This window comes from Malaclemys terrapin, chromosome 3 (assembly GCF_027887155.1).
Source record: "Malaclemys terrapin pileata isolate rMalTer1 chromosome 3, rMalTer1.hap1, whole genome shotgun sequence".
In the NCBI taxonomy this organism is placed as follows: domain Eukaryota; kingdom Metazoa; phylum Chordata; order Testudines; family Emydidae; genus Malaclemys; species Malaclemys terrapin.
The window spans coordinates 177,287,474-177,304,932 of NC_071507.1; the positions used below are offsets into that span (position 1 = coordinate 177,287,474).

Consider the following 17,459-nt stretch of genomic DNA (forward strand, 5'->3'; position numbering starts at 1 on the left):
CGGGTCGGGACGGGACGGGCGCGCAGCGGAGGGCGGGGCCGGGGGCGGATGTCCGGCTGGCGGCCGCCTGTGGCAGCGGCAGCGGCGGGATGGCGCTATCGGAGGCGGCGCTGCGCAGCCAGCCGGTGTCCTGGCCCCGCATCGTGCTGTTCGGGGACTCCATCACCGAGGTACCGGGGCTGGCGGCTTGGGCCGGGCCTGGCGCAGGGCGGCGCTCGGAGGCTGCCGGGCCCGCTCCGCTGTGGGACTCCCCGTGGCGCTGACCCGCCGCAGCCCCAAGGGAGCCAGTGCCCCTCGCCCCAGCTCCGTGTCCTGTAATCCGTAGCGCCCTTACACGTCTGTGTCCACACACAGCTGGTGTCCCATACACCCCCCCCCCCCGCACACACACCCCTCCAATGACCCAAGACACCCCCCCCCAATGGCCCCTGTGTACGTGTCCACACACACAATGACCCAATACATCCCCACACCCCCAATGGCTCCCTGCACCCCGGGTCCAAACACACAGTGGCCCCATACAGCTGGTGCCCCCATGTCCCATACAACCACCCCAAACACCCAGTGGCCCTGTGCACCTCTTGTCCCTGTCCCATACCCCACACACACCCCTCATGTCCATGTCCCACATCTAATGGCCCATACACCTCATAGTCATTTCCCATAGATGTTCCCCCCAACCCCACAATGGCCCATATATGGCCCCATACACCTACTGGCTCCATGGATGCCAGGGTTGTATAATTTTTGTTGGTGCCCAGGACGGGTCCAAGCAGAGTCAGCCCATCCATCAGACAGACCAGGCAACCGCCCCATGATTTGGGGGGCCCTGCGCTTTCGGGGGGGTTGAGCCTGGCACCAGCGAGCAACCCAGCCCATCCCACCCGGCCAGCTCCCGGCATCATTCGGGGGAGAGGGCGGAAGCCTCAAAGAGGCGGCGGTAGGGTGATCAGATAGCAACTGTGGAAAAAAACAGGACAAGGGGTGGGGGGCAATAGCACCTATATAAGAAAAAGTCCCCAAAAAACAGGACTGTCCCTATAAAAATGGGACATTGGGTCACCCTAAGCAGGGGCTTGGGGGAAGGGATGGAATGGGTAGCTCAGTGGTCTGAGCATTGGCCTGCTAAACCCAGGGTTGTGAGTTCAATCCTTGAGGGGGCTATTTAGGGATCTGGGGCAAAATAATCTGTCAGGGATGGTACTTGATCCTGCAGTGAATGCAGGGGACTGGACTCAATGACCTTTCAAGGTCCCTTCCAGTTCTACATTTCTATGATCCTATGAAGGGATGGAATGGGTGCGGAGAGGGGATACAGCAGGGATGGGAAAGAGTGGAGTGGGTGAGGGGCAGGGCAGGCTGAGAGCAGGTCACTTGCTGCTGCCAGCACCAGGCTCCCTACCAACCCTCCCAGGCTGCCTTGGACCCCCCATCCTCCTGAAGTGCAGTACCCCCCCCCCCAAAGTGTGGGGCAGAGGGCAGTTGCCCCGGTCTGGCGTATGGCCAAGATGGCTCTGAAAATATAAACTCAAACATTGGTGGAGCATGGGCCCATATAACTTGCCACCTATGAGGTGTCTCTGTATCCCATATACACCTCTCCTACCCAATGTCCCATATCTGCTCGACCACATCCAGTGTGGTCATGCTCAGTCGCTTCACACTCATTTTGTCTATAACCAGTGTGCTTGTGCCCATCTCCGTTGGTAGCATTTTCAGAAGCTACAAGCTCTGTGTATCACTGTTGGCCTTAACTAGCAAATACAGTATTACTGAATACCACTATCGACTAGACCAAGCAAATTATTTGCCTTTTGTGTCCTGTCTATATTAACCACAAGATTAGGCACTTTTAGCACCACTGTGAAACTGTGATTTTATCCACAGAATCACTGGCAGTTACGGTAAGTGGTTTGTCAGATTAGAATTGCTTCTCACCCAGGTGCTTGGCTAATATATTTTCATTCTGATCTGAATTTTTAATTAAGCATTGGCCTGGGCCATGTGTTATACTGAACACCTGCGATTGATAATGGTTATTTTTTACCTTAAAAGAAAAAACCTGATACATATGTAATTGAGAGGGAGTTGTGTTCTGATCACAGATCCACCTGCCCACTGCAACGTTGTAGTTATGGCTCCCTGAACATTGCCCTCTGGGTCGCCTTAGGCAAAGTATTTTAACTGCTGAAAGAATTTGCTGGGAGAATTTTGTTTTACCGTAAGAATCACTATATTAGTTCACATGTTGGGGCTTCAGTAGATGTGGCCATTGATGGTGTGGGTCCTCAGTGTTTATTTCTGGTTCAGTCTTTAAGTATATAACTTTCCATCCAGGATTCTGTTGTGAGAACATAGTTAGAACCTAGCTCTCTATATTGGTTTTAACAGGGAAAACAGGAAATCAGAGCTGCTTTCTATCCTCAGACAGGGTGAGGATACATTTATCTGAGGTCAAAATTCAGTTCCTGATCCTTACCTACCCATTGAGTTTCTCTTTATTAGAGAAAGCATTTTAGAATCTGCATGCATGGTGGTACATTGTGAGTGGATTCAGTCCCGCTTTGCAGCAATTCTGTAAGTTCACATGCTAGACGTAGTTAACTAAATGTCTCAGTCAAGAGCAGAAAGAGCCCCCCAAAACCATACATTCTAATTGACCTAACGGCCTGATCAGTAAAGGCATAAGTGGAACCTGGCTCCTTACATAGACGCTGAACCCAACAGACATGTAACAACCTACTGTGTACTCAAACTGATAAGGAATGAATCACTATCCTAATTAGTAATGACTGTCTACTTGTGTCCAATTTGCCTGTTATCAGCTGGTAATTACTGTTTGACTGCAAATTAAAGCTAATTAAAATTAGATTAATATATAAAAGGATTTTACAGCCTAATGCAAGGAGATGTTTTTGGTTTTTTAAATTTAAAGCTTCTTGTTTATAAACATTTCCATGCAAATTTTGAAAGGCAAACTATAATGTGAGAGTGAAAGACCATAAACGGAAATGCAAGTGCCCACTTGTCATCCAAACTGAGCAGTAAAAAGTAAACAAAGGACATAAATAATAAAAAGTAAATGTGATTCTTTTGGTTTTAATCATCTAAGAAGTCATTAATAAAAGGTACAGAGGTTTGGTAGCAGTTAAAAAAATCTTTTAAAAATACAGTTAACAATTGTGAGTGTCCCTTTAAGTATGAGCAGGGGTGGCCAACCTGTGGCTCCGGCGCCACATGCTGGTCTTCAGAAGATAATTCGCGGCTCCTGCTAGGAGCCAACTGGGGAAAAATGGTGGGTGCTCAGCACCCATCAGTATCCCTGTCAGCCTCCCTTAGGGTGACCAGATGTCCCGATTTTATAGGGACAGTCCCGATTTTTGGGTCTTTTTCTTATATAGGCTCCTATTACCCTCCACCCCCTGTCCCAATTTTTCACATTTGCAGTCTGGTCACCCTAGCCTCCCTCCCTCCCCCGGTGCCTCCTGCTCGCCAACGACCCCCTCAGTCAGCACCTCTTCCTCTCTCCCCCATGCCTTCTGCCTGCTGTGAGCAGCTGTTTCGCGGCATTGAGGAGGCTCTGGGGCGAGGAGAGAGGACGGAGTTCGCAGCCTCACCCCTCCCTCCCCCAGCGCGCCTCTTCTCTCCCTGTGCCTCCCGCCTGCTGCGATCAGCTGTTTTGCGACTCACAGGAGGCTCGGGGGAGATGGGGGCAGGAAGAGGCGGGGTGGGGGTTGGGACTTGGGAAAGGGGTATAGTGGGGGGCAGGGCCTGGGACAGAGCCAGGGGAACAGCACCCCCTGGCCAGCACCAGTGGCTCCTTGAATAAAGTACACACTGACTAGCTGATGTGGAAATTTTTAATCAAAATTTTTCTTACACCATTTAACAATGGAAGGCAAGTGCAAACAGAAAAGAAAATACACAGATGAAAATCGATGCTTCCAACAGGAGTGGGAGAATAAGTACTTTTTTGTTGAATGTAATGGTAAGGCCATGTGTCTTCTTTGCCAGACCTATCTCTCAGTTCAAATCTTCAAACTTGCAGCGTCATTTCGCTTCAAGCCATGCACATATGAATCAAGAATTCCCACAAGGTTCTGAACACCAGACTTTAAAACAGAAAACTTTGAAAAAACAAACAGATGTAGAAGCCCAGTTCTTCACCAGATTTGCCAACCAATCGCAGACTGTAATATTAGCCTCCTATTATGTGGCCTGGGACATAGCCCGTGTGAAAAAGCCCTACTCTGAAGCGAGGTTATAAAAACGTACCTCACTGATGTGATTTCAATCCTGTCACCAGAAAATGAGAATCTACAGAAGAAAATTTCTGGCCTGCAGCTTTCATGCCACACAATAGAATGCAGAATCTCCGACCTGAACAGTGACATCAAATTGCAACAGCACTTGCAACTTCAGCAGTGTGAGTATTTGAGCATCACTTTGAATGAGTCATGCCATACACAGGATAAACCTCAGCTATTGGTATTTGACCACACTGTGTCTGACGACTGTTGTAAGGGAAGAACACCTCTATATCATGTCACTAAAGGACAGAACTTGTGGATGAGATCTAAAGGAGGTGTTGGTGGTGGTAGTTGCAAAAAGCCACTTGCCTTTACAGAAGCTCATTGCCATTGCAACGAACGGGGCTCTGTCCGTGTGGGGATTTGCGAATGGATTAGTAGGGCTTTGTGAATCTGACAAGAGCGTTCCCGAATTTTGGACATTTCACTGTATTATTCACCAGTTGCGCCTGATATCTAAAAATCTCAAATTTGATCTTGTCATGAAACCTGTCTTGCACATTGTGAATTTCATTCTCTCAAATACACTCAATCACAGACAGTTTCAAAATCTAATTGCGCAGTTTGATGGCTCGAGAGGTAAAGTTATTTCCCATTTTTTCGAGCTCCTGGAACCAGTACAATTGTTTATGGAGAAGCACAGAATACACCCTGAGCTTACAGATCCTGGGTGGGTTCTAGACTTGGCATTTCTTGCAGACATGCTGCTGCATTTGGATAAACTAAATGTGGACTTACAAGGAAAATTCCAGTTGCCATCTGATCTAGTGCAAGGCGTATTTGCGTTCATGAACAAACTGCAGTTGTTTCACAGACAAAGGCTTGAGGGAGAACTGACACACTTTCTGTCAATGTCACAACATCAAGCCAGATCAAAGGAGAATGCAGAAAAACCCCTAAAATGGAGCACAACTAGATATATGAGTGTGATTAAAGATCTTAAGGACAGTTTTGAGGAAAGATTCCAAGATTTGCAGCAGAAAAGGCCTCAAATCAGATTTCTGATTGACCCTTTTAGTGCTGAAGTTGATTGTCTGAAACCCCCTTTAGTCACTGACAAAGCAACATCCCAGATGGAAATAATAGAACTTTTGGAAGATGACAGATTGAAGTCTGTTCAGAAGACAGAGGGAACCCTTACTTTCTGGAAATCTGTACCAAAGGATAAATACCCCAACATCAGAGGTGCAGCCTTAAAGGGCATGTCTTCACTGGATCAGCAGGTAGCAATCAATCTATTGGGGATCGACTTATCGCGTCTTCACTAGACGCGATAAAATCAATCCCTGATTGCTCTGCCGTCGACTCCGGAAATCCACCGCGGCAAGAGGCGGAAGCGGAGTCAACGGCAGAGCGGCAGCAGTCAACTCGCCGCTGTCCTCACAGCCAGGTAAGTCGACCTAAAATACGCAACTTCAGCTACGCTATTCACGTAGCTGAAGTTGCGTATCTTAGGTCGACCCCCCTCATAGTGTAGACCAAGCCAAAATTAATCTCGATGTTTGCCTTGACCCATCTTTGTGTGTCCAGAAAACAGACTCACAAACATGTGAGATCCAAGCATTTTGACAGACAGCCACTTAAGAGAACTGCTACGTGTGAGCACAACTGAACACAAACCAAACTTCAAGGGAATTGTTGAAAGCAAAGATTGCCGGAAGTCCTAAGTAAAAGATAAAGTTGTTATTATCGTTAACTATACATTATAAATGTATAATAAATATGCATTATCAACTTATATAAGGATTGTATATATACACATATACATATATATATATAGAGAGAGAGAGAGAGAGAGAGAGAGACATACACACACACACACACAAATATAATCATTACATATTACTGTGGCTCTTTGGCAATGTACATGGGTAAATTTTGGCTCCTGCTCAGGCTCAGGTTGGCCACCCCTGAAGTATGAGGTAACAGATGCATAGTTCATATATATACGAGCTGCTCTGCAATCTGAAATTAAAGCTACAAGTCCACATTTAGAAATGATCAGAAAAAATCCTTGGTATCAAATCAGTCACTTGTTACAACCTAGTTGATTTACTTATGTATGGCTTGATCCTACACAGTTCTTTGGCCCACAGATTGAAATTAGTGATAGTTTTGACTGTGGAAGGACAGCGCAATGTGCACCTCTCCTGTACTGTTCCCTAATGCAGTAACAAAATGTGTGGAGATTGGGCAGGGCCAACAGCAGCCTCAGGGACACACTAATGGTCTACTTTTCAGAAGATAAGAGAGGCCACATAAAAATAAAGGGCAGTTAAATTTGGTGGGTGAGGAGAAAGGACAAAAAAAAATGCAGGGAGAAAGTAGAGTGACATGCTAAATTGTAATCCTAGATATGTTTTAGTTAATATCTAAACTGTGTTCCTTTCGTTCAGTTTTCTTTTCAGGACAATGGTTGGGGAGTGTTGCTTGCTCAGAAATTGGTCAGGTGAGACTTGTCAAAGTTTGTATTTTAAATGTAATGTCTAGGCTGAAAGAAGGCCAAGCAGCTTTCCTGTAGTAAATGATTTTTGTTATTTAAAAAAAATCAGCATTTATTTACTTATATTTGGAATTGTAAAAGGATCATATGGAATGCCTCAGTACTTTCTCTTTCAATATGCGTAAATCCTTATTAAAGGCTATTGCAAAGGTTGAGTAAATACTCCCTGATTCTGCAGTCAAAGCCATGCATATGGATCTTTGTGGCCATGTGAATCAGATTGCAAGATTAGCAACTATATATTTAGACTTAAACTCTACACATATCCTTTATACAAACACTACATATATATTAAATTATCCCACTTGTCTATTGTGTAATCTAGTTGATTTTAGAGGGGTAGAGAGCCTTAAGGCAGATATCCAGATTGAATGTTTTGAAATTTCTAAAGTTTTGCTCTATGAGGGGGATTTTCTTCTTGTTGTATGTGTGTGTTTCAGAAAATGTGATGTTTTAAATCGCGGACTGTCAGGCTACAATACCAGATGGGCTAACATAGTTCTTCCCAGATTGATCAGCAGAAGTTCTAATGTTGAAAATACTATTGCAGTTACCATCTTCTTTGGTGCTAATGACAGTGCTTTAAAAGGTAGGTCAATTTTCATTTTTTCTCTCTCAATTGTTCTCTTAAAACAAGTTTTAAAAAGTGTAATATGTCAGCTAGAGATTACCAGAGTGGGACACAAAGGAATTAACATTTCTCCTGGTCCTGCTCCATCAGTTCTTTTTTTTAAATGAGTTTACTACATTAGTGTACCGTTATTCGTTTAAATCTCATGTGTGCTTTTGGTTTTTGTTGCTCTTTCTCTGGCCAAATATTCATGTGTGAGACTATGGAGGAAATTTTCAAAAAGGCACAAATGGCTCTAAGTGTCTAACTCCCTTGGGACTTTGAGTTGGAGTTAGGTGCCTAACTGCTATTTGTGCCTTTGGAAATAGCCTTGTAATCCACTGGCTGATAAAAGTTGTAGTCAGAATGTGAGAAAAGACACAATGGAATGCCTTTCAGCCTCTGTTAAAGGTATTGCCTTCTATGACGAGATAACTGGCTCTGTGGATGAGGGGAAAAGCAGTGGATGTGTTATTCCTTGATTTTAGCAAAGTTTTTGATACGGTCTCCCACAGTATTCTTGCCAGCAAGTTAAAGACGTATGGGGTGGATGAATGGACTATAAGGTGGAGAGAAAGCTGGCTAAATCGTCGGGCTCAAAGGGTAGTGATCAATGGCTCCATGTCTAGTTGGCAGCCGATATCAAGCAGTGTGCCCCAAGGGTCGGTCCTGGGGCCGGTTTTGTTCAATATCTTCATTAATGATCTGGAGGATGGCGTGGATTGCACCCTCAGCAAGTTTGCAGATGACACTAAACTGGGAGGAGTGGTAGATACGCTGGAGGGTAGGGATAGGATACAGACGGACCTAGACAAATTAGAGGATTGGGCCAAAAGAAATCTTATGAGATTCAACAAGGACAAGTGCAGAGTCCTGCACTTTGGACGGAAGAATCCCATGCACTGCTACAGACTAGGGACTGAGTGGCTAGGCAGCAGTCCTGCAGAAAAGGACCTAGGGGTTACAGAGGACAAGAAGCTGGATATGAGTCAACAGTGTGCCCTTGTTGCCAAGAAGGCTAATGGCATTTTGGGCTGTATAAGTAGGAACATTGTCAGCAGATCGAGGGATGTGATCATTCCCCTCTATTTGGCAGTGGTGAGGCCTCATCTGGAGTACTGTGTCCAGTTTTGGGCCCCACACTACAAGAAGGATGTGGAAAAATTGGAAAGAGTCCAGCGGAGGGCAACAAAAATGATTAGGGGTCTGGAGCACATGATTTAGGAGGAGAGGCTGAGGGAACTGGGATTATTTAGTCTGCAGGAGAGAAGAATGAGGAGGGATTTGATAGCTGCTTTCAACTACCTGAAAGGGAGGTCCAAAGAGGATGGATCTAGTCTGTTCTCAGTGGTAGCAGATGACAGAACAAGGAGTAATGGTCTCAAGTTGCAGTGGGGGAGATTTAGGTTGGATATTAGGAAAAACTTTTTCACTAGGAGGGTAGTGAAGCACTGGAATGGATTACCTAGGGAGGTGGTGGAATCTCCTTCCTTAGAGATTTGTAAGGTCAGGCTTGACAAAGCCCTGGCTGGGATGATTTAGTTGGGGATTGGTCGTGCTTTGAGCAGGGGGTTGGACTAGATGACTTCCTGAGGTTCCTTCCAACCCTGATATGCTACAATTCTATGTATACTAACAAATATAAATATTCTGATAATTATAAAGTCAACAGTGGGACCAGCCCTCTGTAGGGTGCACGAACTTTTTGAAGCAATAAATTATTGTGGACTATTATATTCTGTCTGCACATAGCATTCTTCTGTTTTCTCTCTAATTTTAGTGTGTTTGCTTACTTTATTTTGTAACCCACTGTTCCATGACGACAGCTATAGGGAGTGGTTAATCTCAGTCCTAAACTTCTCACCATTTCTTGTCTACTTGTACTGAATTGGCACTGTGTATGAGACTTGAAATTTTTGTTATAAATGTTTTTGGACATATTTTGTGATGTCTTTTTCTGTTAATATTGAAAAATCCATTGTTTTTTCAGGCTACACTCAGGGCTTATCTATATGGAGCAGAAATGCATGCTATGGGGGTGTGATTTCTAAAGCACACTAATGTGTTGCGCACTAATTAGTCTATACAGTACTATGTTAAAACACACTAGGGAACTTTTAGTGCACACCAACAGAGTCTACAGGGACAAATTGGTGTGTAACACATTTGTCCACTTTACAAATCACACCTTGTGTGCATTGCTGCTCCATGTAGACAAGCCCTAAGAAGATAAATCTGCTAAGTCTTTGTAATCATTTGATTTTCTATTAGGGAAGTGTACAAAAAAGGCAATGAATTAATCTGTTAAGACCACCTTCTCTTCAGTTATTTTAAGTGGATAGGAAATTATTTACAGTATCTGCAGTTTTTTCTCTGTCTGGCTCTTATACCTTGGATTTTGCTGTGTATCATTTTCCCACCACATCTGATGAATTCATGAATCATGTAGAACTTTATATTGAAAAGAAGGAAAGCATCCACATTTGTATGCTGTGTAAATAAGTATTGTGTATAATTTACAATGGGCATCTTGGTTTTATATTAACAATTGTTTCTTCCCTAAACAGATGTGAATTCCAACCAACACATTCCACTGAAGGAATATGCTGATAATTTAAAAAGTATGATACAATATCTGAAGTCCATAGACATTACTGAGAACAAAATTATTTTGATAACACCACCCCCTCTCTATGAACCAGCTTGGGAAAAAGAGTGTATTGCCAAAGGTAAAAGGAATTCTCCCAGTTTTGGGATTAAAAACAAGTAGAAAGGTTGTCAGTCTGGGTGTCCAAGTTGCTGACCTCCAGACTGACAAAGGATTTGCTCGGTATTTGTGCCAAACTGCATGTGTATTCTCTGAGCCAATGAAAAGAGGCTGCTGGTAGGTCTGCTAAACATCTCTGGAATTACATTACAGATGGTGTAATCTGACCATGCTGTGCCTTAACACCCTTTGCAAAGCAGCCTGTGAAGTGAGTAGCAATGCAGCATGGTACACCTTGGATCATTTTCTTGCTGTTACAACATATTCCTCATTTATCAGGTTAAGCAGCAATATCCCACCTCATGCTTTATTTCTGAAAAGTACAGTTCTGAGACCAAGAAAATGCATCTTTGTCGGAGGAAAAAGCAAAAAAAGTTTAATGCCTATTAGCTTCTCCCTGTACTGTTCAAGTCACTTTTACAATGGAGACATAACACTGCCCAGTTCCTGGTGGGGAGCCTTCCTGACCTCAGCTGGTGTCAATTGTCATAGCTTCACTGACATCAGCTATTACAGTTTGCACCAGCTGAATGGCTGCCCCCAGGTGCTCATGTGTGTTTGGACAGCCTGTGCAGTGGCACGGTATTTGTACTTTAAAAAGAATCCTGACAATGGTATTAGTCCAGTCCTTGATGGAAATGGTAGAATTATCCATAATAATGCAAAAAAGGCAGAAGTGTTCAATAAATATTTCTGTTCTGTATTTGGGAAAAAGCAGATGATATAGTCTCATAGAGGGTGATAACACTCTTTCCATTACACTAGTGTCTCTGGAAGATGTTAGAATCCACTGAAGTTAGACATTTTTAAATTAGCAGGGCCAGATAACTTGCATCCAAGAATTTTAAAAGAGCCAGCTAAGGACCAGTAATGTTGTGGACCAGTAATATTGATTTTCGATAAGTCTTGGAGCAATGGGGAAGTTTCAGAAGGCTGGAAGAAAGCTAATGTTGTGCCAATTTTTAAAAAGAATAAATAGAATGACCCAAGTAATTTTAGGCCTGTCAGCCTGACATTGATACCAAGCAAAAGAGTGGAGCAACAGATATAGGACTCAATAGAGAATTAAAGGAGGGTAATGTAATTAATGCAAATGGTTTTATGGAGAATAGATCCTGTCAGACTAACTTGATATTAGATTATAGTTTGGTTGATAAAGGTAATAGTGATCATACAATATACTTAGACATCTGTAAGGCATTTGACGTAGTACTGCACGACATTTTGATTAAAAACTAGAGTGATAAAAAATTGACATGGCACACATTAAACTGATAGATTTCACTGATTCAGAGAGATGTGGATCACTTGGTAAACTGGAGTCAAACAATATGTGTTTTAATAAATGTATACAGGTACTGTATTTTCTGGCGTATAAGACTACTTTTTAACCCAGGAAAATCTTCTCAAAAGTCCGGGGTCGTCTTATACGCCGGGTGTCGTCTTATAGGGCGGGTGCTGAAACTTCCGAGCCGGACTGGAGAATCTGTGGTCGCCGCATATGGTGGGGGGAGCTCAAAAACGGCCGCGGCCGCATCCCCGCCCGATGACGAGGTGAGGGGGCGCCTCACCGGGAAGGTGTAAGTGAAGGGCGGAGCAAGCTGCAGGCGTCCAGGACGCCCGGGGTATGGAAAAAAGAGATAGAGCGGCGCTGTGCCCAGAAAAACACGCCTCTTTCACCCGTCTGGCCCGCCCTTGTATCCTATTACCGTACCTCCTTCTCTGCCTCTCAGATCTCGCTCCTGAGGACTGCAGTGAAGCGGCGCAGGCACGCATGTGCGAGATCTGAGAGGCAGAGAAGGAGGTAATAGGATACAAGGGCGGGCCAGATGGGTGAAAGAGGTGTGTTTGCGCTACCGCTCTGATAGTCTTGGAGACAGGGAGGGCTGGGCAGGCAGGGAGAGCTGACCAATCCAAGCAGGCTTTGTATACAACAACCAGCCAATCGCCGGTAAGGTACATCGCTTGCCGTGATTGGCTGATTGTTGTATACTGGGTACCACATACAGTACAGCACCAGTATCTGTACCTGTTCATATAGTATAGCACCAGTACATACAGTACAGTATACAAATGTCCAACAGTCAAAACCCCATCATGGCTCCACCAGCAAGAAGAAAGAAATATGAAGCCAGTTTCAAACTTAAAGTTGTAAACTTTGCCATGGAACATAATAACTGCGCTGCTGCAAGACAATATGGAGTAACAGAAAAGATGGTTCGGGACTGGAAAGCAAATGAAAAAGCATTAAAGAGTGTGCCAAGGGGTAAGTTTGCATTAAGAAGAGGCACTCCACATTGGCCAGAACTCGAAAAACATGTAGCAGACATGGTGAATGAGCATCGCCAAAACGGTTATGTAGTGACACGAAATAAAATACATTTGTTTGCACTTCAGTGGGCCAAATCTAACCCAGATCACAGCAACAGATTTAAGGCCACTGTATCCTGGTGTACTAGATTCATGGGAAGGCATAATATGGTACTGAGGCAAAAGATGAAAATTGCCCCAAAATTACCTGCAGATCTTGATAGCAAAGTAAATAGTTTCCATCGATACGTAATACAACAGCGCACTAAACATGGCTATGCGTTAAGTAGTATTGGAAATATGGATGAAACTCCAATGAATTTTGATATGGTTGGAAATAAAACTGTCCATCAAAAAGGTGAAAAAACAATTTTAATTAAAACAACAGGACATGAGAAGTCCAGTTTTACAGTGATACTAGGATGCACAGCTGATGGCGCCAAACTGAGACCAATGATTATTTTTAAAAGAAAAACAATGCTGAAATTCAAGTTCCCTGTTGGTTGTTTTGTACATGTGAATGAAAAAGGCTGGATGGATGAAGAAGGGGTAAAGCTATGGCTTGATAATGTATGGAGCAGGCGACCAGGTGGACTTATTCAAAAATGTAGTCTACTGGTGTGGGATATGTTCAGGGCTCATTTAACTCCCAGCACCAAGCAAATGCTTGCAAGACTAAACACAGATGCGGCAGTTATTCCTGCAGGATTGACATCGTTGGTACAGCCACTGGATGTGTGCCTAAACAAGCCATTTAAAGATCGCATTCAAGAACAGTGGAATGAATGGATGGTTAGCGGCGAAAAGTCATTCACAAAAGGAGGAAACATGCGTGCTCCACAGTTGGATGTTTTGTGCAAGTTTGTCATAAAAGCCTGGAATGATATTGATGCAGAAACAGTAATCAAGTCTTTCAAGAAGTGTGGCATACCAAATTCATTAGATGGTATGGAGGACGACTACTTGTGGCAAGATGAAGAGGAAGCCGAAGCTGAGACCACACCATCTGATACGGAATTCGATCCATACGATGACTGCCTTACAAATGTATCACAAGATGTCATTGATGTACTTATGATATCAGATGACGAACAGGAGGATTTTGAAGGCTTTTAAAGGGAAACTGTCACGCCAGCAAAACCTGTAAAAATACCGTAGCTTGCAGTTATGATGGGCGTTGCTAACTCGCCAGGGACTTGCCCGGCACTTGCTCTCTCTCTCTTGTTTGTTATCTTCCTCCTATCATCATCAGTTCCAGTTTGGTTGACAGCTTAGAAAACAAACAGCATGGCAGCTCCCATGGGTTTATTGTCTTATCCTTCCTTTCAGCTTTAGAGTGAATTAGGAAAAGTTTAATCCACTTGCACTGTTTTATGTTTACATGTTTGATGACAAACAGCCTTATGTTTATAAGTGACAGTTTTCCTGCTAAGTACCTGCATGTCATAAGCATTTGAATTAAAATTACCATATTGAAATCAAATCTGATTTTTTAAAATTTTTTTTTGGTGTGCGTTGGAAGAGGGGTAGTCTTATACGGCGAGTATATCCCAAACTCTATATTTTAACTGGAAAAGTTGGGGGTCGTCTTATACGCCCAGTCGTCTTATACGCCGGAAAATACGGTAAGAACAAAGAACGTAGGCCATCTTTAAAGGATGGGTGATTCGATCCTGGGAAGCAGTGACTATGAAAAAGATGGCGGTGGGAGGAAAGGGGGAAGAGGGGGAATAATCAGCTGAACATGAGCTCCCAGTGCAGTGATGTGGCCAAAAGAGCTGATGCAATCCTTGGATGCATCAACAGGAGAATCTTGAGTAGGAATAGAGAGGTTATGTTACCTCTATATTTGACAATGATGTGACTGCTGCTGGAATAGTATGTCCAGTTCTGATGTCCACAATTCAAGAAAGATGTTGATAAATGGGAGAGGATTCAGAAAAGAGCCACAAGAATAATTAAAGGATTAGAAAAACATGCCTTCTAGTGATAGACAAAGAGCTCAATTTATTTAGCTTAACAAAGGGAAGGTTAAGGGGTAACTTGATTACAGTCTGTAACTATCTACAGGGGAAACAAATTTAATAATGGGCTCTTCAGTCTAGCAGAAAAAGGTATAATACAATCCAATGATTGGAAGTTGAAACTAGACAAATTCAGACAGCAACTAAGGGATAAATTCTTATGGGTGAGAGTAATTAACTATTGGAACAATTTACCAAGGGTTGGGGTGGATTCCCCTGACAATTATTAAATCAAGATTGGATATTTTTCTAAAAGATCTGCTCTAGGAATTATTTTGGGGAAGTTCTATGGCCTGTGTTATACAGGAGGTCAGACTAGATGATCACAATGGTCTCTTTCAGGTTTGAATAAGTTAGCCTGATCATGGGATTTCTGCCAGAGACACTCTAGCACTAAAGTAGGAGCAGAGGAAGTGGATTTTGGAGATGAATCAGGGCAGCAGGGGGTTGCCAGGATGAAACTTCCTGTGACGGGGAGGGGCAGAGAAGTCAAGGATGGAGAGAATCATCAGACATACCAGTGGAAGAGAGTGCAGGAAGGAGAAGATTGACAGCAGATGAAGTAATGATTGCTGATGGAGAAGTAGTCACATAAAGACTGAGTGACAAGATGTAAGAGGGAACCCTGTTTTCTAAAAATGCTTTTCAGTTTAATGAGAGAGACAAGGTGGGTGAGGTAATACCTTTTATTGGACCAACTTCTGTTGGTGGAAGGTACAAGCTTTCGAGCTACACAGAGTCTTCAGGTCTGGGGAAGAAAGGAGAGAGAGAGCTAAATGCATGTTGGGACAGATTGTTAAGCGGAATGGGTAACATCTTGGAGGCGGTCACTTGAAATGCAGTGGGCAATTGGGGGTTAGATTGTTAGAGGGAAGTTCCACTGCATTGAAACAGAGGAGCTGGACTATAGGTTAGTTGGTGCTCAAAGCACACGGAGCATCAATTTCTGTGCAATTGAGTATTGCATCTGATATGGGGCAACTGATTTCTAATTACATATAAAGTGCAAATTTCTCTTATCCCAAGATCTCAAAACATTTTACCTAGACAGATAAGTAGTTAGACTTATTTTATAGAGGGGAAACTAAAGCAAGAGAGAAGTCCCGTGTCACCCAGAACACGGATGGACAGGCTTGTGATTAGACCTTAACTCTCTTCTATCTGTTGGGGGCATAGGAGTGTTGGCAGTTGTAAATAAGCTATGCAGATGTGATGTACATAGGTGTTGGACAAAAAGCACAGGCTAAAGGCAAGCCTAACATAGAAAAAAAGGTGCTATGCTATGTCCTTACACAGCTCTGCCACTGCCTCTTAATTCTCACCAGCCACACTTCTTCTGAACCAAAGTTTGTTTTCAAAATTAATCTCTCAAAAAACAGCAGGCTACAACAGAAGGCTTTTAAAAAGAGACAGATTTAGCTTCCACTTGCTTTAAAATTTACAAGGTTCCAATTTTACTTTGAAATGGTTTAACATTCAATAAAAATCACGTACGGTAGATAGTGATACAGTCTGACTTAATTCCTTTGTTCTAATTCAGTTAATATTTTCTTAACTTCCAATAGGTGACAAATTAAACCGCTTCAATTCTACCACTGGAGAATATGCCAAGGCATGTGTTCAAGTTGCTAGAGATTGTGGGACTGAGGTTCTTGATCTGTGGACACTTATGCAAAAGAATAATCAGGTATGACATTCAGAAAAGAAGTTTGTGAAAATGCTCAAGTGTCTTGTGTAAAGCGATAGTACAGAGCTTGGGGAGGAACTGAATAGTCAATCTTGAAAAATAAAACAAGAAATCATGTGTTATAGTTTACACTATTTGGGAGGAAACAAATCCAGAATTCTTCATGCTGGACTAGGAAAACACTTAAGGTGATTTGTTTAAATACAACTGAATATTGTGTTTGGTTATCAGACAGTAATATATGGCTGCTCTAAATATAAGTGGTATCCCACTTCGCTGGAACTTCCTTTATAAAGGCAGTCAGCAGTTGCATCCCATACTGTACTTTGCAAGAATATTTGCATAAGTAGCCTTCTGAAGTGCAACGGACTGACTAGCACCAGAAGCTGAATTTAGGCCAGATTTTCAGAAGTGCAGTGCACCCAGCAGCTCTTATTCTGACACTTAGAGGCAGATTTTCAAGAGCTCAGCTTTCCATCTGCTGAGCTTTTTTGAAAATCTGATCATTTACTTTGATCACATTTGAGTTCTTTTGAAAAACGTGACCTAGCAGGTAATTCAAGTTTGGCAAAGTGGATCTTTTGGGACAAAGAGTAGATTAAGTATTTTGGTTGCCCCAGTTCATCAATTGATAGTTTTCTTATGGGTATCAGTGACATAAGCAACACAGTACATTTACCTGTCTTTCTATCCTTTCATGATCTTGGAAAAGTTTCTTAGAACTGAGATTGATTAAAAACTACATTTTCTGACTAGAGTTTATCACATGGTATTATATATGAAATTAGCTATTATGATCTTATATTGTTTATTTCTTAAATATTTATTTAAATTAACTCCCTTTATAGGACTTTTCTTCCTATCTATCGGATGGACTTCATTTATCAGTATTGGGAAATAATTTTTTAGCAGCTCAGCTTTGGTCACTGCTGGAAAAGAAGATTTCCACATTACCTATGCTGCTTCCTTACTGGCGCGATGTAGATCATCAGAATCCTGAAGTTAGCCTTCGTGGGAAATCCTGATCTGTAACATATTGACCGAGTCTGTTGATGGACAGGAGAAAATGTGCATTCCGCAAAATACTCCTAGTGTTTTTCTTAGAGAAAAGATAATATTGATACAAGTCCTTTCTCAAATGTTATGGTTTATGGAAAAATAAAGTTACCTTTACACGTTCCATGGTGTGTTTAAATACGTTAATACCATTTTCTCAATGACTGAACGTATTAAAGCTCTGTTGGACAG

At 42.8% G+C, this 17,459-nt stretch overlaps 1 protein-coding gene across 2 annotated transcripts; it reads left to right on the forward strand.

Annotated features, from left to right (window-relative positions):
• The first annotated feature begins 49 nt into the window (after window positions 1-49).
• IAH1 (isoamyl acetate hydrolyzing esterase 1 (putative)) lies at window positions 50-17,391 on the forward strand. 2 transcript variants are annotated; one of them, XM_054024497.1, is made up of 7 exons: window positions 50-170; window positions 3,899-3,988; window positions 6,707-6,759; window positions 7,254-7,402; window positions 9,991-10,152; window positions 16,090-16,211; window positions 17,060-17,391. In XM_054024497.1, exons 1-7 carry the CDS (start codon window positions 90-92, stop codon window positions 17,234-17,236), a joined length of 834 nt encoding a protein of 277 aa, XP_053880472.1. In that variant the 5' UTR covers window positions 50-89; the 3' UTR covers window positions 17,237-17,391. The 2 variants fall into 2 exon arrangements, with proteins under 2 accessions (XP_053880472.1, XP_053880471.1); XM_054024496.1 differs by lacking the exon at window positions 3,899-3,988.
• The last annotated feature ends 68 nt before the right edge of the window (window positions 17,392-17,459 follow it).